The 22,675-nt window shown below is 42.4% G+C and overlaps 1 protein-coding gene across 1 annotated transcript in view; it reads left to right on the top strand.

Annotated features, from left to right (window-relative positions):
• Positions 1–19,697, top strand: part of CENPF (centromere protein F) — a 64,762-nt gene extending 45,065 nt beyond the window's left edge. Inside the window, exons 13-20 of the mRNA XM_026509143.4 lie at positions 200–3,031; positions 4,302–4,454; positions 6,507–6,683; positions 7,019–7,180; positions 9,555–9,717; positions 11,084–11,557; positions 12,989–13,167; positions 18,108–19,697. Of these exons, the coding sequence (XP_026364928.2) occupies positions 200–3,031; positions 4,302–4,454; positions 6,507–6,683; positions 7,019–7,180; positions 9,555–9,717; positions 11,084–11,557; positions 12,989–13,167; positions 18,108–18,311 (4,344 nt within the window). The 3' untranslated portion in view covers positions 18,312–19,697. The remainder of the gene's footprint in view (positions 1–199; positions 3,032–4,301; positions 4,455–6,506; positions 6,684–7,018; positions 7,181–9,554; positions 9,718–11,083; positions 11,558–12,988; positions 13,168–18,107) is intronic.
• The last annotated feature ends 2,978 nt before the right edge of the window (positions 19,698–22,675 follow it).

The following is a 22,675-nucleotide window of genomic DNA, read 5'->3' as shown; positions in this document are numbered from 1 at the left end:
ACACTTACTCAATGTTTGTTTAATTGCATTGGATATTTGGATGGAGTGAGAAGAACGAGGTGGGAAATATACCATTTGAAGAGATGTGTTTAGCAGAAGCAAGAAGCCAGTTTCTATAAAGTAATAATTAAGCCAATTTATTCTATTTTGATTCCTCTTGAAAAATAAAATGAATTCTCATTTTATGTTACAACTACAGGCTCTTCAGGTTGGAAACAATAGCTGTGATGTGAAAGAATCAGAAGAACATACTTTGGAAACTAAAGAGAGAACACCAAAACATGACATTCATCAGATTTGTGAAGAAGGTGTTCAGCAGGACCTCAATCTGGAGATGGAAAAAGTAACCAAGACCAGTCCAGTCAGATTCACAGAAGAATGGTCTAGGGAACAGTCCCTAGAAACCCCAGCAGAAGACAAAACCGAGGGCTGTTTAGAACGCATTTCTGACTTGTCCTTTTCTGGTCCTAATGCTCTGGTACCTATGGATTTTCTGGAGACCCAGGTCACCATTCAGAATCTTCAACTGCAGGTAAAAGAGTCATCAAATGAGAATTTGAGGTTACTTCACATCATAGAGGAACGTGACAAAAAAGTTGAAAGCTTACTAAATGAAATAAAAGAGTTAGACTCAAAACTCCATGTACAGAAAGCACAAATAACCGCCAAGATGGAAGCATGTATAGAATTAGAAAAAATGGTTGAGGAACTCAAGAAAGAAAAATCAAACCTAAGTGAAAGATTGGAATCCTTTTCTTGTGACAAGCAGAAGTTACACCAGAGAACAGAAAGTTTGGAAGGCCTCAGTTCTAGTTTAGAAATATGCGCAGATAAATTGTCACATGCAATTATTGAAGATAGTGTGGCCAAGGTGAACGACAACTGGAGAGAGCGATTTCTTGATGTGGAAAATGAGCTAAAGAGGATCCAGTCTGAAAAAGGTAGCATTGAGCATCACGCCCTCTCTTTGGAAGCTGACTTAGAGACAGTTCAGACAGAGAAGCTATATTTAGAAAAAGACAATGAAAATCAGCAGAACGTTATAATCCGCCTTGAAGAAGAACTCTCTGTGGTCACCAGTGAGAGAAACCGGCTTCATGGAGAATTAGATACTTTGTCAAAAGAAAATAAAGAACTGGATCTGATGTCTGAAAAGATGAAGCAGAAAATCCGAGAGCTCGAATCTCATCAAGGTGAAGGTCACATTGATGTGGCTGGAGCTGAGGTAAGGGACCAAACACAGCTCATTGAGACGTTGTCCTCCGATGTCACCAAGCTGTTGGAAGAGAACACTCATCTCCAGGAGCAGCTGCAGAATGTGGAAAAGGACTCACAGGCCCTGTCTTTGGTAAAAAGTGAGTTGGAAATCCAAATCGAACAACTGAGTCGAGAGAAGGAGTCACTTGCAAGGGAATCTGAAAGCCTGCAGACCAGACTGCATGAATCAGAACATGAAAAGCTGACTGTCACCAAGGCCTTGGAGGGTGCACTGCTGGAGAAGGGTGAGGTTGCCGTGAGGCTGAGCTCAACACAGGAGGAAGTGTACCAGCTAAGACAAGGCATTGAGAAGCTGAGGGTCCGCATCGAAGCTGATGACAAGAAGCAGCTCCACGTCCTAGAGAAACTGAGAGTGAGCGAGCGTAAGGCTGATTCTCTTCAGGATAAAGTCGAGAACCTTGAAAGAGAACTGCAGATGTCGGAGGAAAACCAAGAGCTGGTGATTCTCGATGCTGAGAGTTCCAAAGCTGAGGTGGAGGCCCTAAAAACACAGATGGAATTGATGACCAAAAGCCTGGGAGATCTGGAATTAGACCTTGGCACGATAAGGTTTGAAAAAGAAAATCTGGTAAAACAACTACAAGAAAAACAAGGTCAGGTGTCTGAATTAGACACACTACTCTCTTCATTGAAAGGTCGGTTAGAAGAAGAGGAACAAGAAAAAATTGAGATGAGAGAAGAATCCAAAGCTGCATTGGAAATGCTTCAAACACAATTGAAAGAGCTCAATGAGGAAGTGATAGCCTTGTGTCATGACCAAGAAATCCAGAAGGTCGAAGAACAGAGTCTGGACCCCTCAGTGCAGGAAATACATCAGCTGAGGAACAGCATTGAAAAGCTGAAAGTCCGCCTAGAAGCTGATGAAAAGGAACAGCTCCAGGTCTTAGGAAAACTGACAGAAAGTGAGCATCACGTTGACCTGCTTAAGGATAGAGTAGAGAACCTTGAAAGAGAACTAGAGAGATCAAGGGAAAACCAAGAGCGTGTGATTCTTGAGGCTGAGAATTCCAAAGCAGAGGTGGGGACTCTAAAAGCAAAAATAGAGGAGATGGCCCAAACCCTGAGAGATTTGGAATTAGATCTTGTCCATATAAGGTCAGAAAAAGAAAATGTGATAAAAGAATTACAGAAGGAGCAAGGACGGGTATCTGAATTAGAAATATTAAATTCTTCCTTTGAAAATCTATTGCAAGAAAAAGAGCAAGAAAAGGTACAGATGAAAGAAGAATCTAAAATTGCAGTGGAGACGCTTCAAACCCAATTAAAGGAGCTAAATGAGAAAGTGGCAGCCTTGTGTCATGACCAAGACACCTGGAAGGCCCAGGCACAGAGTCTACGCAGTCAAGTAGATGCTCTTGGATATGAGAAGGCTCAGTTGCTCCAAGGTCTTGACGAGGTCAAGAATAACTACCTTAATGTGCAGTCTTCTGCGAATGGCCTCCTTCAGCAAGTAGAAGATGGCAAACAGAAGTTAGAGAAGAAGGACGAAGAAATCAGCATACTGAAAAACCAAGTTCAAGACCGAGAGCAGCTCGCCTCTAAACTGTCCCAGGTGGAAGGAGAACAGCAGCTTTGGAAGAAGCAAAAAGTGGAACTGGAAAATCTGATGGTAGAATTGGAGGAGAAGATCCGAGTGCTGCAATCCAAAAATGACACTTTGCAAGACACCTTAGAAGCACTGCAGGATTCCCACAGGGATCTGGAGAAAGAGCTCGAATTGACAAAAATGGAAAACGTGTCCTTTGTTGAAAAAGTAAGTGGCTTAACCTATCTACATTTGAATATGTAGTCACGAGGGAGGGAAACCACTGTGTGGATTAGATTTCCTTCTGGACAGTGTCGGCAGTATCGGAACAAACTCTGTAGAGGTTTTAAGTTTGCGGGGCGTTGAACTTCCGGGACGTTGAGTTGGCTCGAGCGGTAGTGACTCTGGTTTGGCACACATTTACATGGGACACTTCTATGGATTAGGCCAGGTTTTCAACGTGGCACCTGGACACGGGAGAAGCTTTGGGTTAGGCATAGTTCCTGGTTCTCATTATAGTACTCTTTCTTACAGTGCATTAGAGTCATAGCTTCCCAATACCCAGCTGGGAACTACTGCCAAGGAGACTAGAACAGTTACTAGTGAGGGTCAGGAGGGAGCCCAATTACCCCTGCCCTGCCTTTTTGCCTTCAGGAGAAAGTACTATCAAAGGTAACAGTAACCAACAGAACCCTTGTGCTACCCAGGGTATGTCTTGGGGATTTTACGCTTTCAGCCCCTCTTACACCTTCTCTTTGGGCAACCTCTTGTTTTGTTAGCTGGTGGCTAAAGGGGAAAATCTGCCATCATGGGGCTCAATTAGTAATGAAAAATTAAGTTTTTGCCCTCTAGGCTTACATACTGATCTAGGAAAATGATTGCTTCAAATTCACTTTTTACTGGGCAAATATTAAAAGGAAAAAGGAGTGTCCAGAAAACGGGATCAATCATAACTATAATATTTTCCAGGAATTTCAAGTATTGACACAGCTTGCAAAAGATGGCAGTTATGATAGAGGTCATCTGGCAAATTCTGCCAGGCTCTTTCAACGTCAGGGGCAAATGCCAATGATAGGACTTTAATTGGTTTTAACTAATCCTAGGCATGTTTCTTGCAGATTAGTATGGCATCAAGGGATTAGTAGAGATCCCAGAACTGATAAAAATATAAGATGCTACCTCATACAATGGTCTCTAATGTTTATGTTTAATACAAATTAATACCTTTATGAAGGATTTTAAGACTTTGTAATATTATCTTTCCTTGTCATTGCTTTCCTTATTGCCGTCTTTTATTAAACCTTGGCTGAGAAGAAAAGGTAAGCTTGCCAGTAGGTTTTGAGGGTAGTAGTTGAGTGGATTAGTAAAGGGAGGATTAGCCTGGTTCCATTTTATTACTGAAGGTGAAAGGAAATGTTACGAGTGTGTTGTATCTGAGTGATTAATTTGCGTAAAACAGGTAACCCAAAGCAGATCCTAATGAAAGATGAAATTTCAGGTAAATGCAATGACTGGGAAGGAAACTGAGCTGCAGAGGGAAATGCGCGAGATGGCGCAGAAAACAACCGAGCTGAAAGAAGAATATTTCGGGGAGAAAAATCGGCTAACCGAAGAATTAAATATAATGTCGCAGGAAATAAAGAGCAGCAAGGTAAGTTTCTCTGTGACACACTCATGACACTCCGATATTGCACCCTCTCCCTGTTTGTTTTCGTAAGACCTGGAAGGTACCAGACTTTTTAGCTTTTAAAATAGCCCCGCACTTGGGTCTTGATGAGACTTGCACTCCTCTTCACCCTCCAGCCCTGTCAGGGAGCCCAGAAGGAGGCCCAAGTGGCTTCGGCACCCGTGAAAATTCCTGTCATGGAGCCCCAATTTTTTTTCATAGAAGGCGAGCCTGGTACTACTTTAACTCGCATCAGAAATAGATTTCATGCAGCTTTCCCCAGGTTTATCGGCTTTTCTAGCCTGCCTCGGATGAGGAGCCAGAACGTTGCCAGAGACAGATGCCCCGATCTTGCTGAGAACCGCAAAGTCACGGGAAGTCACAGAGAGATGTGAAGTTGGAACAGTCTCGGGATGTTATTTTAGGGCAGGGTTCCTGTGGCAGATCTGTAGCATCTGGGCCGCCCTCCCCACTGCTGTTTGCAGAGCACATGTTGCTGATTCATGCCCTCCCCTCCTCCGGAAACTTCACACCGGGGCCCCCGGAGCAGCTACCATGCACGAGAAGCTGCAGGTGCAATGAAACCTGTTTGCCAGACCCGGTTAAACCGTGAACACTCGCATACCAATAACGTCCTCATGCACATTCAGCCCCGGGAAGTACTTAGCAAAGGGTCACGAGACAGAGTTGTGATTGTGACCCCAATCACCAAGAGTTGACATGCTATTGGTAAGAGCCTGTGTTAAGGAGTTGGGGAAATTCGTACTTTAAATGTGGTATTTAATCTAATGAAAATCAAAAAGGTTTGGCATCTCATCTCAGCACTTGACTCCTGGAATTTTCTGGCAATGGTGCATGGAAGGAGTTTGTACGAATGATATTTGAGTACTGCACATGCTGGAATTTCCTTTGGTTCTGAGCAGCTTGGGAGTATCCTGGCTGGAATCTGGTTTATAGGCTCTGCTAAAAGGAAAAGGGAGGTGTTTAGCCTCAAGTCCATAGTGCTGTGCTGTGGTTTCTGCCCTCAGAGACCTTACAGTCTAGACACACAGTAAATCATTAAATAGGAGCTATAGAAGAGAATCATAATCTCACAAGTGCCATAAATGAATCAAACAAGATTCTTTACTGCAGACTAATTGGGAACCGGGGTGTGTGCCCACCTAATTTAGGTGGGGAGGTCAGAGAATGTCACCTGCAGGGTGAGGGGTCAGCCGCGCGAGGAACAGTGCAGAGGAAGGAAGCTTCTAGGTCTAGACAGTAGTGTGGCAACATCTCTGATATTGGAAAAATCTTAGTTTTGTTTTTCTTTTGGTTTTTTTTTTTTTTTTTTTTTTTTTTTTTTTTTTTTTTTTAGAAATTGAAAGGAAGCCATTGTGAGACAGAAAATGATAAGAAAAATGACTGGAGGGTCTAAAGCCAGGTTGGAGGGCGTGAGTCAGGGGAGATGAGGAAGTGGAGGCTCATGTATAGAGACATGTAGCAACAGTCGTTGGGGATCAGGCTCGGAGAACACGGGCCCCGGAGCTGGAGTCTTGCCTGTCTCACACAGTGAAGGGAGAGGGGCAGAAGAGCTGAGGGCATTTGGAAGGAAATGCTCACAGTGATAGAACATGGAATCGAAGCTGGTCAAGGAAGTCTGGAGGGGCTTGAGTGCGATGGTGGGGGTGGTAGGGATGCTGCTGATGACGTCAAGAAATTAGTGCAACGCAAGCACTTCAGTGAACGAGCCTGGAAAGCCTCAGAGGGTATGGTCCAGAGTGGTTCAGCTAAAGCTGGGTTCTCAGAGAGTCTGGGGTCCCAGGGGATATGACCTTGGGGGTGGTTGGGCTGGAGCAGAAGAAATTGTCATCGGAGGTGAAGTCACAATTTCAAGGGAGTACATCACTAAGGGCTACAGCACTCTTCTATACAGATTTTGTCTTATCTGTAAATTCTTTTGTTTTCTTTTTTTCATTTTAGTACTCAGTATTTCCTAAAGCTATATATCCAAGTTCCTAATTATTTTCCCGTGATTTTTTTTACTTTTCTCATTAGGGTCAATTGAAGGAGCTCATGCTAGAAAATAGTGAATTGAAGAAGAATTTGGATTATATACACAAGGACCAGATGGAAAAGGAAGAGAAAGTGCAAGAAGAAAGAGCTGAATATCAGCTACAGCTGCAGGAAGCTGAAAAGAAACACCAGGCTCTGCTTCTGGATACAAACAAACAGGTAAAACGTGGGGTTTGGTTCCTGGAGGAGCCGGAGAGTGGTGAGTTGACCATGGTAATGAGGCATTTTTTGCAAGAAGGTCAATGTTCTGCACTATTGCGTGATACGGTCTTCTAAAGGGTCTCATCATATTACCTGCACTGTCTTCCCCAGTTACCGCACAGGTCTTATTTTACAATGTGAAATAATATTTTCTTTCATCTTGGAATAGATTAATAGCAGGGTCCAAAGACTATTTGAAATGGTCCTTGGGACAGCAGTTTTCTTTATTGTTTGTTTTCCTTTAAATTTTTTTAGCTGAGCCTCCTGACTAAAGTAACATTTTTTCATCCTAGTACGAAATGGAAATCCAGACATATCGAGAGAAACTGTCTTCTCAGGAAGAATGTCTCAGCTTGCAGAAGGCAGAGGTAGATCTCTTAAAGTCCAGTAAAGAAGAACTCAATAATTCTTTGAAAGCTACCACTCAGATTTTAGAAGAATTGAAGAAAACCAAGGTATGTTCCTTTTTTATTGCTTCATGACTTAGAATGATTCATACAGGTAATGGTGGTTTTCATCGCATGGAATTAATGCTTCCATTTCAATTGTTATGACATTTTTTGTTTTTGTAGTCAAAAATAAAAGCATCAGTTCTCTGCTGAGTTATTTTTTAAAAATCAGTGGATGATCTGCGATCTCACGGCTTGAATAAACTTTATGCATTGCTCATGAATCCTCTCAAATTAGAGGATGGTAAAAGACTTTCTCTAGATTCATATGAAGATCGAGGTGATAGCAGATTAGAACAGGCCTCTCCAGCTGTAGATAATAATTTCATGGGTAATTCCAAGGTCTTGCTTGATTGGTCTCCCGAGTTCACTACCATCACCAAACCCACTTTTCCCGTGGCTCATGGGGAGATCAAGGTATACCAGAGCGCTTGGTCGTGCACACATCTGTACGTTCTCCTCTTCCTCTGCACGCAAGGATCATAAAACTTTCTCCTTTCCAAAAAAACAAGAGGTGAACCATAGTCTTAGGATTGTTCAATTATAGGTGGTGCTGCAGGAATTCTACTTCTTAGAAAGAGAGGCTTTTTGATTCCTATAGATATTTTTCATAAGATGAATACCATCCAGGATGTATAATAACAAACCTGGGAGGTAAATATCTGCAAAGGTCTTTACTTGAAGGTGATTTAAATTGCAAAAATTAGGATAATCGTATATCCAATACATTGAAACAGAAAAGTAGGGGTAAACTTCTTATGTCTGTAGCTCTTAAATAATTCTCAAGGTGAAGGAAATATACCAATAAAATATAAACTAAGAAAAGTCAGGGTAACATTCACGATCACTAATGTTCTGCTGCTACAAAATGAAACATGTTAGGTTTAATAACAGAAAGAAGAGCTTCAGGTCTACTTTTTTATTTACTCACTTTCTCTCTTTTAAAAAAATTGAGGTAAAATTGGTATATAATATTTCAGTTTCACGTATGCTTTCTGCTTGTCTAATCTTTGACAGTTCTGTGGGGAATGCCTATATTTACACATACTGTGTACAAAATGACTTGTCAGTTGAGCCCATTCAGAGTGCATATAATTTTAATGAGGTCCAGTTAATAAGCACTTTTGAAATGGAATTAAATAGATCTCTAATCCAATTATGGTTGGAATCAGAAATAAAAATCCTGAAAATGCAGATTTCTTGCAAAACTGCTAATATTATTCCAAGATGAAATAATATACAAAGAATGAAATCTACTTGGAACATGAATGTGATGCTCAGGTTCTTTTTCTTTTATTAAATAGTTTGGTCTACCTTTGTATGTTCATGATCTCTTACAGAAACTCGTAGAACTAGCTTATTTTAGAAGTCTGCATTTTTTAGATATTACATAATACAACTCATGTGCCATATATTACATAATATCCCTGCAAGGTATGGGGTAATACTTCATAATCAAATTCATATTTCTGCAACAAATTGTAGGACTATTTTCACAAGGTGGGATAAATAAAGACTATAGATAAATACCTCTGTATCTGTTCAGGTCAGGTTTTTCCTCTAAATCATTGTCTGAGCTTTTGTTTGGAATTTGCAGATATGGTTAAGGAATCGTGAACTTGTACTCCTGAGAAGCATATGATGCTATCATTCTCCCACCATTCTATTCGTTTTCTATTTGAGCAACTGTAGAGTTTAAGTATTGTGAGCCATAATATTATTGGGCCTTCACTTGGTGTCACCAAGACAAATGCCATCTTGGGTATTGAAATTGTGCAATGGCATAGACTACAAATGGAAATACAGTTCTATCATTGAGAAGTTTTGCTTTTTTTTTTTTTTTTAGATTTATTTATTTATTTGAGAGAGACAGAGTGAACACGCAGAGGGGAGGGGCAGAGGGAGGGGAAAGAGAATCTCCAGCAGACTCTGTGTTGAGCGGGGAGCTCAACGTAGGGCTCGATCTCATGACCCGGAGATCAGGACCTGAGCCGAAACCAAGAGTCAGCCGCTCAACTGAGTGCACCACCTAGGCACCCCCATCATCAAGAAGTTTTGACCCACCAAGAATATGCCCACATATCTCCCATTCTAACCCCCCAGGTGTGATTCCCATTGGACAAACCCAGACACGGTGGGCTCCTTAATAGAACACTATCTCAGAAACCAAGATTTAGGCTTGCCGATACTCAGAAAGTGACAAAACCACAGTGTCTACTGGGGAGACCTAGGAAACCAATAGAGAAGATGAATTGGTATATTTTGAACATCATAATTCTTAAATTTATAATATATGATTCTTAATTATATCTCATGATTATTTTCCGAAATGCTCATACAAAGAAATTCAAGGTTTTAAATTCAAGGTTTTGTTTCGTAGGCAGACAACGTAAAATATACAAATCAGTTGAAGAAGGAAAATGAACGTGCCCAGGGGAAAATAAAATTGTTGATCAAATCCTGTAAACAGCTGGAAGAGGAGAAGGAGATGTTGCAGAAAGAGCTGTCTCACCTGGAAGCTGCACAAGAGAAACAAAAGACAGGTAGCCATTGATTGGGCACATCCACGATCCAAAGCTCTTTTCCACTAGTGAAACCATACACGTATGGTGTGTAGGCACAGAAATGTTTTCAGTGCGTGTTTTTTTGTTTTGTTCTGTTTCAGTTTTATTTATTTATTTTCATTATGTTCAGTTAGCCGCCATATAGTACAGTACATCGTTAGTTTTTGATGTAGCGTTCAACGATTCGTTAGTTGCGCACAACACCCGGTGCTCATCACAGCCGGCGCGGTGTTCTGTTACTGCGTATCGATTTCCAGCAGTTATCCATTTTCCAGTTTCTACATTTTGTGCTCAGTTTAGGGTCATGGGATTAATAGGATTCAGAATGAAGTCTGCATTTTGAAATAGAATTATTGTATCTTCTGTTCTACAAAACATACGAAAAACTGGCAGCACTTTTTGCTAATAAGCTGTTCCTAGAAGAGTTTGCATGTGGATGTCCATTTATGCAAGCCCTACGTCAAAGGCAGATCGACATTCTGAGCTGGCATTGGTGGTTTATCAGCAGCTGATTCTGGTTGTCCTTGGCCCATCCTCGTGGGTCAATTAAATGGAAGGCTTAGGGGCTATATGTTTGGGTGTGGAAGTAAAAAAAGAAATGGCAACTGTCATTGTCAGTTTTTTCCACTTGTGTCTTCGGAGTAGAATGCTTTCACTGTGTGGAAAGATGATTGCAAGTATAGTATGAGGGACCTTCTCGACCACAACTTCACATGGGGGGTCAGTGATCTTCCCTGCTGAGAAGAGCATTTGGAGTGTATTGTGGATTCAGGGAATTTTTCCAATGGATTTGGTGCCAACCAGGCCCAGCTACAAGTTGACCAGGACTCCCACTTTTGAAGCATCCCCCAAGCACTTGTCCATCAGATCCTCCATTGCTTAAAAATGGTTTTCAGAGCTGTTTTTGACTCGTCTTGTCACTAACCCTCTTCTGTTGCCCAAAACTCTTCCACCAGGCTTCATATTCTTTACCAACTTTTATTGTTCATTCACTTATGCTGGAAAAGAATGGGCAGGGGAAAATTGGGAATGAGATCAATTAATTCATCTGATCTCATATGGACTGCAAGGAAGTGTTGACGGGGTGGCTGGAATACGAGTTTGAGATTTTGATGGTTTTTCTTTAAGCTATCTTAGTCAAAGTCATGCAGTCTAGAATATCTACCTTGATATGATCCCTCCCAAACAAGACTTGTTTGGTCTATAAGAACACATACAGGTATATCTCCCCCACTTCTCTTAAGCGAAAATCAAAGAACAAACTTGAGCTTATCTGCTTTATGATGCCCAGTGTTGATTAGAGAAGCGTCAAGTGACATGCGGTGTGTCACTTTATTTTTGACAGGTACTGTTGTGGATTCTAATGTAGAGGATTTAATGGCTGAGATAAAAGAACTGAAAGAAACTCTTGAAGAAAAAAACAAGGAGGCCGATGAATATCTGGACAAGTACTGTGCCCTGCTCATAAGCCACGAGAAGTTAGAGAAAGCCAAAGAGATGCTGGAGACACAAGTTGCACGTCTGAGTTCACAGTCTAAACTTAATCTCCAGCATTCTCCTTTGCTAAATTCAGTTGTTCCAGAAGCCTCTCCAGCCCCTTCTGCTACTGAAAAGAAGTTGTCATCCAGCCAAAGTAAAGCTTCAGGCAAAAGGCAAAGGTCCACTGGGATTCGGGAAGATGGCGGAGGCACAGCGCCTTCTACCCCAGAGACATTTTCTAAGAAGAGTAGGAAAGCAGTCAAAAGTGGTATTCACCCCGCAGAGGATGCCAGAGACACTGAGTTTGAGCCAGAAGGACTTCCAGAAGTTGTAAAGAAAGGTAGGCATTTAAAAGCAAAATCATTTGTGTTCTTTTGAAATGCCCTATAAAAATCCACATACAAAAAGACAGGAGCATTTACGTTTTAGATTATTGTGCAACAATACTAAATGGTCTTCAGAAACAACAGTCCACCTTGAATTTGGTACGGTATACTTTCCTTTCTGCAGGAGAAAAGGGCTAGGATCTAATGACTCACGTTACAACACAAAATGTGCTAGGAGATTTCTAAAATGACTACTCAAAACCTGTTTGGAATTTGATGTTTCTCTGCTGAAAAATCCCCAAACTGAGGACATTCTTCAAGCTTTTTCACCTTTAGTCTACATCTCACCCGGGTAGGAGGTGAGCTGGGGGATGGGCCCCCTTGGTTGGAGCCACTAAACTGCTTTTTATTTTCTTAATTTAAACCCAGTGATCCTTAAACTGTGTCCCAGGGACCGGGGCCAGTCTAGGCACAGTTTATTACTGGTCTGTGACCAAAAAAAGTCATGTTCAGAAATCAAGAGTAAGAATTGAGAAATTTTCATAGCAATTTGACCTCGTTGCAACATGCAAACACATCGTGAGTTTTCTGTTGGTTCATTCTTGTGTTATGCAGAAGTTATCATTCCACAGCAGGTTGGAAATCACCCCCCACCCCTTTCCCTCAAAGAAATATCAACACTGAGTCTTTGCCGTAGATGATTTGAGGAGCACTGTTCTGAGTAACTGGCCCTTAGGAAGTCTGGCCCCAAAATAGCTATCTCTTTCTCTTTACTGCTTTTTATTTATAATTAAATGGTTAAACGCAAAGCCAAATGCTGCTTTAGTTAGCCATCAGCACGGCTCTGGAGTGTGTGTGAGATGCCAACCATTAGTGTCATTGGGATTGACTTTCTCCTCTTACGTACCTCCAGTCATGTCCACTCGCACTGTGGAGGGAGACTGTGTGAGCAGACGGTGAAATCCCTCTTTTACGGGGTCGGCTGTCTCCTCCCACCTAGTCTCTGCCTGAGTTGCCGGGGCTGTTACCATTTTACCTTTTCTTGTTTTAAACAAGAGCTGGCTTCCCACCCCCTTTCTATTTGATCCTCCCTTTTTATCTCCAATCCAGATTTTATGGGAAGGCTTGCTGGTATGTTCTTCAGATCTTAGAAAAATGAGAGTTAAGACATCTAATTAGAAGAAGAAGAAGCAGGGGGAAAAAAATTCTGTTTAATGTTATTTTCCCTTTTCCATTGTGTTTTCTTGTGTGTCTGGTAAGAGAAAACCCACTAGTTACTTGTTTGATTTAGCAACTGTGAAGTCAATCTCTTGTCCGCTGTGGCCGGCAGAAAGTGTTTCTGGAGTTACTCTTATATTGGTGAGAACTTCACCTGATACCGATTGTTTCCATTGTAGATTCAGTTGGACCTAGCAATGTTGACAGCCAGCCTTTTTTGCCCTTAGGGTTTGCTGATATCCCAACGGGAAAGGCAAGCCCGTATGTCCTGCGGAGAACAACCATGCCGACTCGGACCAGCCCCCGCCTGGCGGCACAAAAGTTAGCACCATCCCCACTAAGTCTCAACAAAGAAAATCATGCTGAGACCTCCCAACCAACAGCTGGTGGCAGCAGATCACAGAAGGTAACTCCTAGGAACGTGTACCTGCCGTCCCAAATCCGGGAAATTACAGTGTTATCGGGCAAGGGTCTGACACTGACTCAGGGGCTCTTTAAAGTCTGACCTTCTTCTCCAATCAGTGTAAGTAAGCCAGTCCTGAGGACAGTAGTGAGCCGACCCGAGGATAAACATTACATTATCCTGCACCTACAGTCTCCTCCTTGATCCAACAGGCCACTTAGAGTTGGATGGAAAATGTTAAATGAGGAGAAATCATAGATCAGAACTCAAAGGGTTTGTAAGCATGTGTTAAGCAGTACATTGAAGGAATTGAAGAGGTTGTCTTTTTTTTTGGCCACAGGCATTGCTCATTGCTTGTTTCACACTTTTTCCTCTAACCGTTTGGCCCCCCCAGCTGCCAATTCTTTTTTTCCTAACTTTTTTACTCCTTTACTTTACAAAAAGCAAATACTTCAGCAGACATCTAAAGAAAGGAGCTCTGTTGACACATTGCTCTATTTTGATTGTTGATGGCAGAGCTATGATCTCAGTGACCTCTGTGTACCTTGCAAATGGCCCAGTAAATGTTATTTAAAGCATCGAGAATATTGGCTTTGCAGATCTTTATTATACCATAAGATATACTAGCATTATGTATGCAAAGTATATGCATTTTATTGTACTCACGGTATAATAAAGTATTACAGAAGCATTATAGAAGAAAGAAGGAAGTAAAGTTAATAAAGATCTAACCTGCTCAGGTTTATAACACTATCTTTCACTTCCACAGTCTTGTTCTTCTCCCCAGTGTTTCTCAAACAAGGGGTCACAGGAACATTGTTGGAAGTTGCTGGAATAGCTCTAAGAATTCTAAAAGTTTTATGATTTTACTTTGATTGCTCACTTATTGCTCACTTATTACTTTGCTCACTTAACTATACAGTGTGAGTATCTTGACCCAGAGACAAAACTCTGAAAGTGTCGTAACCCCTATTTGTGTCATGTAATAATTCTTTAAGTGGGCATGCTCATTAGGATTTTAGATACCAAAATAACAAAGACATTGGGGATTAGCTGCATCAAAACAAGAACGTATTTGTAAATGTTTGTTCTGTTGATGTATAAGAGCCGTAAGCATTAAGGAATGTATACCTAGTATTAAGTTTTTTCAAAACTTACATTGTAGTAAAATTTTTATTAATTCAGGGGTGAGGAAGAAGGGTCTGAGGTTCTCTTTCACTTATTAAAACAGGTCCATCCATTACTTGTATTAGAAATATTGACCGTTGTGTGCAAATCCTCCCCCCACCCCAAACCCCACTTTTCTTTCTTTCTTTCTTTTTCTTCCTCCTTCACATTTGGCTCTATCTTTTGAATGCTGGTAACAACAGAACACTGGCGAGTGTGCTGGAGTAGGACTTGACTTTCCAGCGACCGTAAGAACAGCTCCTTTTCCCAAAAGCAACCAGTGTTCCTAAAGAGGGAAGCTTCCAAGCTTGACCCAAAGCTCTCCGCCCCCGGCTAAGTCCTGACCTGCACATCGGGTCTGGGTTCTGGTGTAGGCTGTGCCATTTCCTTAGATGGGTGGCTGAGCGGGAGCCACTCCTCACCCCTTTATACAAGCTAACCCATTCCTGCTTGTGTCACACTTCTGAAGATGAAATGAAATATTTGTTCGGCTCTCTGAAAACAGAAAATCTTGACACGTACATAGGACTCTACTTCGACCTTTTAAGGTGGCTCGCTTTATTGTCGCTCCTGGCTTAGACAGCTGCCTTCTGAGCTGCAGTATGAGGTCTGCGAGGCTCTGGATGATGATTCCGCTTCCCCTGTGTCCTCGTGTCTGACACAGGGTTGGGCATTCAGCCGCTAGTTTGTTGAATGACTGGAGCTGCTCATGTCCTAAAGTGATTATGATAGTAGATGTTTAAAGGTATGTTAGGAAATCCTCTCATGAGGTCACCACTTGGGTCATTTTTTTCTTCTTTTATGAGGACTCGGTGCAAAGGCAGTTTCCATGCAGCGTTCAGACTTACTATCCAGGAGCGAGCGCTTTGCACACTAGGGGGCCTGCTTTCCACGCTGCTTGGAGCCTGTTGAGTCCAGAGGCGTAACCACGGTTTCCTGCAGATTTGCGTTCGGTGCTCCGGCTCTGGGCTGCAGCGAGTGCCAGCTGTTATGAATCGTGAAGCACTTTTGTGCACTTGTGCAAATGAATGGGGACCTTCCTCTTGAGAGGAGGTCACGGGAGACTTCATGGTTAGATGCAAACTCTTCAAAACCCAGCCTATTGATTTTTAATTTAATTCAGCATTTTCTATAAAATGCTTACCACATCAGTTAAGCAAATTTCATCATTCAGGTTGAGAGGTCCAAGGTGTATCTTTTCCAGAAGCAGTTGCTTAGAAACGCGGGATGATGAGCGCTTGCCTGAAGGACCTGGCTGAGGTCTGAGAGAGACATTTCCCTAGGTCATTTAGCAGGACCTTTAGTGACATCTGTCGGGTTCAAGGGGGGAGATGCGAAGTTGGTGAGGATCATTCTCTGTGATGTCACTGGGATGAGTAAGCCCAGGAGCTCCTCGTTTGCTGGGGACAAGCGAGTCGTGATTGCAGACTTGACCTGAACCTGGGGTTGGTGGTCGGTGCCCGAGGACCTGCCTCTAAATTGTGGAGGATGATGGTGATGCCGTCACCACGGCGTCGGTCCGCGGGCTAGCGGGGCCTTGTGTTTCTTACTCTGAATGAGGTTCATTTTCACTGAGCCATCCATGTGCTTGTCCTCTGGCCACTGCGGATGCAGACAGAGTTTGTAGGACAGTCAGGATAGGGGCCTGCCGCGGGGCTCCATCCCAGCACCCAGATCATGACCTGAGCTGAAGGCAGACACTTAACCGACTGAGCCACCCAGGTGTCCCCACACTTAATCGTTCAAATACTTGGTGAATTGGACCTCATCTACTTCTAGAGACAAGTCTGAGGCTAACTGACCAACACGAGGATCAAGTTCACGGTTTAAACTGATCACGGACTATAATTTCCTTAGTTCAGTATAGAGAAATTGAGTCTAGAGGGGGAAGACAACGGGTGGGCTTTGGCTATTTCGTTGGGATTAAGAAAGAGTTTTACTGGCTCAGATATTCTTTTCCCAATGTGAGTGATCTCTCTCTCTCTCTCTCTTTTTTAAATGGTGAACCTGAGTATCCGACTTTCCTGCATCCGATGGGTTCAAGGGAAATGCCTGCCTTTTCTATCACTTTCTACTTAAAAAAAGAAAAAAGAGTGCCAGTAAAACTCTGTTTTTTTCCTTTAACTTTCCATGGATGGTAATTTTCCACTAAGTCCTGATCCTGAGAGGCTGCTCCTTTCAAGTGTCCTGCATATAATCTGAGTTAGAGGCAAGCTTTCCAGGGATTTGATCTGTTGGCCAGATTTACTATGTCTTCTGTAATGAAAAGTATTTAGCTGCCTTTTAAAACCACATACTTCCTACGGAAAGAATATAAATGGGGAAATAATTTCCATTCTTTTTTCTTGCTGCTTCGGAAGGAGGTCACTGGAGTCCGTTGCTCTTTGTCACAATAGCTCCTTCTCCCTGCAGGGACTGAACATGGGTTGCCTTGTTAAGAGTGCCCTTCCTCTTTACCTTTTAAAGATCTTCCTGCTGGAATCCTCCACTCTTGCCTGTAACGTTGGCTAAATGAAGCTTTTCTGTCGTTCATCTGTCTTGCTCCTCTTTCTCTTTCCTGACCCCATATCTTCTGTCATGACTGTGTAAACCTCAGAAACTCTTGACTGTACCAGCTACCCTGCCCTCTTTTAAAGTTTCACATTCTTTCTTTCTTCCCTTCCCTACCCTTCCTTTCCCTTCTCCCCCTCCCCTCCACTCCCCTGCGCTCCCCTGCCCTCCCCTTCCCTTTTTTTGAAGATTTTATTTATTTATTTATTTATCAGACAGAGAGAGAGAGAGAACACAAGCAGGGGGAGCGACAGGCAAAGAGAGAAGCAGGCTCCCCGCTGAGCAGGGAGCCCGGTGCAGAACTTGATCCCAGGACCCTGGAATCATGACCTGAACTGAAGGCAGACGCTTAATCAACTGAGCCACCCAGGTGTCCCAAAGCTTCACATTTTCTGAGATCCCTCTTCCTCCTAAAAGGCAGGGCATCAGAAAGGGGATTTACTCTTTTTGGACTTTATTATTTATTCTGCTATAATCCAAATTCAGTATGAAAACAAAACAAAAATATAAGATGAGGGCCATCTGGGTGGCTCAGTTGGTTGAGCGTCTACCTTCGGCTCAGGTCAGGATCTCAGAGTCCTGAGATCGAGTCCCATGTGGGGTTCCCTGCTCAGCGGGGAGTCTGCTTCTCCCTCTGCCCCTCCCACCTGCTCGTGCTCTCTCTCTCTCAAATAATCTTTTAAAAAAAATATAAATAGAATGTTTAAAATGACGATATATGAGGACAAGGTTCTAGGTCTTTCAAATGTTGTAAATGAAGCTCCCATCCTCTGAAGGTAGTCTTTCTCGTTTAGATCTCATTCATCTGAATGACAGCAGGGTTCACTTAGGCTGAGCGAAAAGCTGGTTTGGGTTCGCACTCAGGCCCATATTGAAATTTGCCAGGTAACCAAGCCTATTCTGGGCACTAGGGATTATAACGGCCAGGAGGACATAGTCTTTGCCCTCAAAAGCTTACCTTCTGATCTAAGAATGTCACACTAGCCTCGAGAGTGAGTCTTTTTTGGCCATCAAAGGTGTTTGCAAGGTGACTCATCAGAGTTCTTGTTGGACACCCGCCCAGCCTCTGTTAGGTGGGGCCTTTTCTCAGTGAAGAAGAAATGGTAAAGCCGAGTACAACACCTGCAGAGGGATTTAACTTAAAATTTGGTGACAGAAGCACTTTATTTTCATGTTGTAGAAATGTGAATGTGATTTAAACCTCTAACACAGATACTTTGTTACAGGTCAAAGTTGCTCAACAAAGCCCAGCGGATTCAAGCGCCCCATTCCGAGAACCCACCACGAGATCTCTCTCGGTCAATAACCTTCCTGAGAGAAGTCCAGCTAACAGCCCCAGGGAAGGCCTGAGGGCCAAGCGAGGCCGGCTCGCCCCCAGCCCGGAAGCTGTCCCTGAGTCCAAGAGCAGCGAGAACTGTAGGGTCCAGTAGAAGCGACCTTGTATGTCAGGACCTTGGCAGGTGGCAGTATTTGGCCAGAAGGCAGTGTGCCTGCAAAGACTTTTCTTTAGTCAGGGAGCACGTTATCAGTGGGAAGAGAACATTTCCTTATAAATCGAGATACATTGTACTCTTTAGCTCTCCCCTGTAGAAGTACTGGAGCAGTTCGAAAGCACTGATCACCAGCTCGCCATTGATCGTTTTCTTCCGTGGTGTAAATGGCGCCGTATAAAGCTTTTTGGTAATGTTGCACTTAAATGTCAAGCACTATGTAACGACCTCTGTTCGTGTGTGGATTTCACCCTAAGAGAATCCAAAATACAGCCTCTACTTCCAACGGAAAGCTCCCAGGAAAATGTAAACTTTGCTTTATGATATTTTCTATGTGTAGAGCTAGGCAGGAAATAATTTTAGATCAAGAATTTCTTTTAGTCCAGTACCATGGAGGAAAATCACGCACACATACACACACGCGGACGTGCTCATCCTGCTCTTCCAGTGCGTTTTCTAAATGTTTGCCCATATAACCTGTACATAAGTCACGGAAGGTGTGTGTGTGTGTGTTTCCACTGGGCCGGCTTTGCAGGCTCCTGGAAGATACAGTGTATCAAGTTCTCTGTCACTGTACTGTTTCTTCCTAAGACGAATTCGTTGCAGTTCTTTTAGTGTGCATTCTCATAAACAGCGACATTGTATTAAAATAGGGCATTTTTTCCTAATAAAAATATCACTTTTGTTTTCTGTAAAAATGATTCTACGTATAAATGCATTCTGAGCATGTACTATTTCTTGCTAACGTCAACAGCCTCTTATAAAAGTAAAACAGTTTTGGGGCGCCTGGGTGGTTCAGTCGTTTAAGCGTCTGCCTTCGGCTCAGGTCATGATCTCAGGGTCCTGGGATTGAGTCCTGCATCAGGCTTCCTGCTCAGCGGAGAGCCTGCTTCTCCCTCTGCCCCCCTCCTGCTCCTGCTCCTGCCCATGCTCGTGCGCTCTCTCTCTCTCTCTCAATCAGATAAATCTTCAAAAGAAGAGCTTTAACAAATGATATTAGTATATTTAGTGAACATATTCAGTTATATTAAAAGACGTGATTTGGAATGTGGGTCACAAGATTATATAGGACTTATACAGGGATAATACGTCCAGCCAGTGCTTGGCACATTGTGTGTACCCATTAAATTGCATCAGAAAAGATACAAATATGTGGTATTTTCCAGCTCATTTATTGATGACAGAGTTTGGAAATATGCAGGCATTATGAGCCATATCAAATCCCCAAACTTTGGAACAAGTCCTTTTGTCCTTGAATCAGGGTAAAAAACTTTTCCAGGACATGAGCTAGTGAAAGATAATTTGCTCTTGGCTTTCAGTTCAGACTGATGTATAAACCTTGACAAATACTATCATTTATATTTTAAAATTGGCCTTTGTAAGGTGGCCTCTGTTGTTGAATAATGCTTCAATAATATTAAGCTACTTAGTATTCATCTACTGAAAGCGATATCCTGACTTCCCTTTCTTCAGTGTCTCGGGGTTGTGGTCTGGTGCAATATCCTTATCATAAATCATCCCAAGGCTGCCATGTGCTCAAGGGCATGGCCCGGAGTAGACATCACTGGGATCAGCTTTGCTGGCTGTCTCCAGTTACTGGAAGATTCCACTCAGTAGGTCTCACTGGGTAGTTCCATGGGTCCTTGAAAACATCTTCATCTTTTTCTAGGTGGACCTTAGCTGCTGTTCTTTGTTACAGGGAATACTTAGCGTGCTTTTTGTAATAGTTCACAGTCATTATAAATGGGCAGCCAGAATATTAAGTATCTTTTTCCTCGAGCTAACATGAGCTGAGCTGCATATTGGGTGGAAAGTAAATATATCACAGTCCCAACTCTGAGGTACTTGATAAGCCGGTTAGGTCACAGATAAGATCCCAGTGGACAAATCATATGGAGAAATAGACCACCTCCAGAGATCCAGGAGTCAGATTCTCAATCTGTACAATGAGGGGCTTGGTGGAGACGATTCTTTCATCTTCAATATTCCGTAGGATCTCAGTTGGCTCTTTGTTTTATTGGGAATTGTTGAGTCCAAAGAGACTGCATCTTTAATAAAAAGGGAATAAAAACCAACACTTAACTGTAGCCTGATTTCCTAAGAATCACCCCTCCACCCGGGCACACATATTAACCTTTGAGATTTATTTGTGGTTTTTCTCGTTTGTCTCCGATCTTTTTATTTGGTTGGAACTATGAAATTTGCACAGGTTTCTTTGAACCTGGAAGGAAGTCAAAACCTTCTTCCCAGGGGCCCCCAACTTTAGGAGGGGTGGGAGACCTGTTCCACTTCCCAACTGGTTTGAGTCAGGGAAGAAACTTCTAACTCCTATTAGGGTGTCTGAGCTCATCGGTCTTCGGATTTCCAAGTTAGTTCTTCCAAAGTCATTCAGGTTATGGCAGTATGTCATGAAAGTAGCTTAAATGGGAAATAAACTATGATCAATTCTTTAGATTCATCGGTTTAATACACCACAGTCAGAAGTTGAACTCATCATTGGTGTATATTTTATATTTCTCACTTGTAGTTGACAAGGGGAGTATCATTGTTTCTTCAGGAAGACACTAAGTGCCTGGAATGGGTAGTTGCCAACTGCTTCGTGGAGCATAGTTGAGTTATGCCCTCCCTCCCGTCTCTATTCTATAAGCTGAATTCCCTTGAGAAGAAGGGGCTTTATGCTGGTTCACTGACCGGAGAGAACACTCAGAAGAAGAGAACTGGGAGTGCTTCTGAAGAGCTGGGCCATTGTACTGGGAAAAGCCTGAGGACCTAAAACCAGCATCCCACTTCTAGGTGACGCCATGTATCTGGCACCACTATGCCCCTGAGCTATGGCTCAAGTACTAAAAACACCGTGTGGAACGTTACATGCATTTTACAGTGTTTTTACATGTTTGCTCACACCACCTTTGCGAGGTAGACGTTAGGATCTCCACTTTACAGGCCGAGATGGAGAGACACAGAACTTCGGACCGATACATGTGAGGAAATCTTCTTTACAATAATGATGCGTCTCACGACAACCTTGCGAAGTGGGGATTATCCTCATTGGGTAAAAGATGAAATAGGCTCAGGGAGTAAGTATTTCAACCTCAGTTTTGTGACTATAGAACCCAATCTCTTGTGTGTATTGTGTGTCTCTAAAGGCAGGCTGTTCCAGAATAATTCTGAGAGCACAAATATTCAAGAGATAGAGGTAGCTTTTCCACCTTTTCTATGCAGCGGAGATGTCCTTAAGTCTAGGATGATGGCATCCGACTTGGTTACCTCCTACTGCATTTTGTATGTAAATATGAGACTAGCGATGCATTTCAACTTGTGAAACTATAACTACTCACTCGGTGCATAAGCATTATTTGCTTAAAACTAAATCCTTTTAGAGAGTCTGCCTTGGAAAGTCTTGAAAAATCTTGAGATTTGTAAGGCTTTATATAGAAACGTTCAGTATAACATAGACCTTAAAAATGAGAAGCTTCAGGGGCGCCCGGGTGACATAGCTGAGCATCTGACTCTTGATTTCAGCTCAGGTCATGATCTTGGGGTTGTGGGATCGAGCCCCACGTGGGACTCCATGCTCAGTGTGGAGTCTGCTTGTCCCTCTCCCACCCCCTGCTTGCATTCTCTCTCTCTCTCTTTCAAACAAATAAAATCTTTATAAAAGGGAGAAGTGTCAGAATGCCTGGGCTCCCCATCTGACTGACCTTGGGCAAATTACTCAACTCACTGTGCCTAATTTTCCTCTGGTAAAATTGGGAATAATAATACCTTTTGGAATTGTCATGATTAAATTAGTTAATATTTAACTATACATATGATTTTGCCAACAATAAAATGGTTATTCTGTATACAAATAATTACAGATAATTTTTAAAAAATATTGCAGCTTAAAATTGTTAGATAAATCTGTCTATCCAACACTATGCATTAATTTCAGTTCTATGCTACAAGATTCTCACCATTCTCAACATCACTAATGCTTATTTTGCAAATCGCTATAGGTTTGTACATACCATCCAATTACTGATCTTGCAAATTAATCCTCCACTGGTTTTGTTTTTGTTTGGCTCATTAAAAATACGCAAAGAAAACAATTATTGCAACTAAAAAAAAATGAGTTGTATTGCTGACGTTTCTATATAAATTAGTCGTTTGGAACTCAGAATACATTTCCTTCCAGGAGCGACATTGCAGACTGCGGCTAAATTCAAGCTCACATAGTTCCTGTAGCTCCTAATGTGGTAAAATGGCAATTACAGTGGTTCCAACTATGCAGAACCTACGCTCACAACATTGTTTTTCCTGAA

Source organism: Ursus arctos, unplaced genomic scaffold, assembly GCF_023065955.2.
Source record: "Ursus arctos isolate Adak ecotype North America unplaced genomic scaffold, UrsArc2.0 scaffold_2, whole genome shotgun sequence".
Taxonomy (NCBI): domain Eukaryota; kingdom Metazoa; phylum Chordata; class Mammalia; order Carnivora; family Ursidae; genus Ursus; species Ursus arctos.
This window is presented reverse-complemented; position numbering and strand designations above follow the sequence as displayed.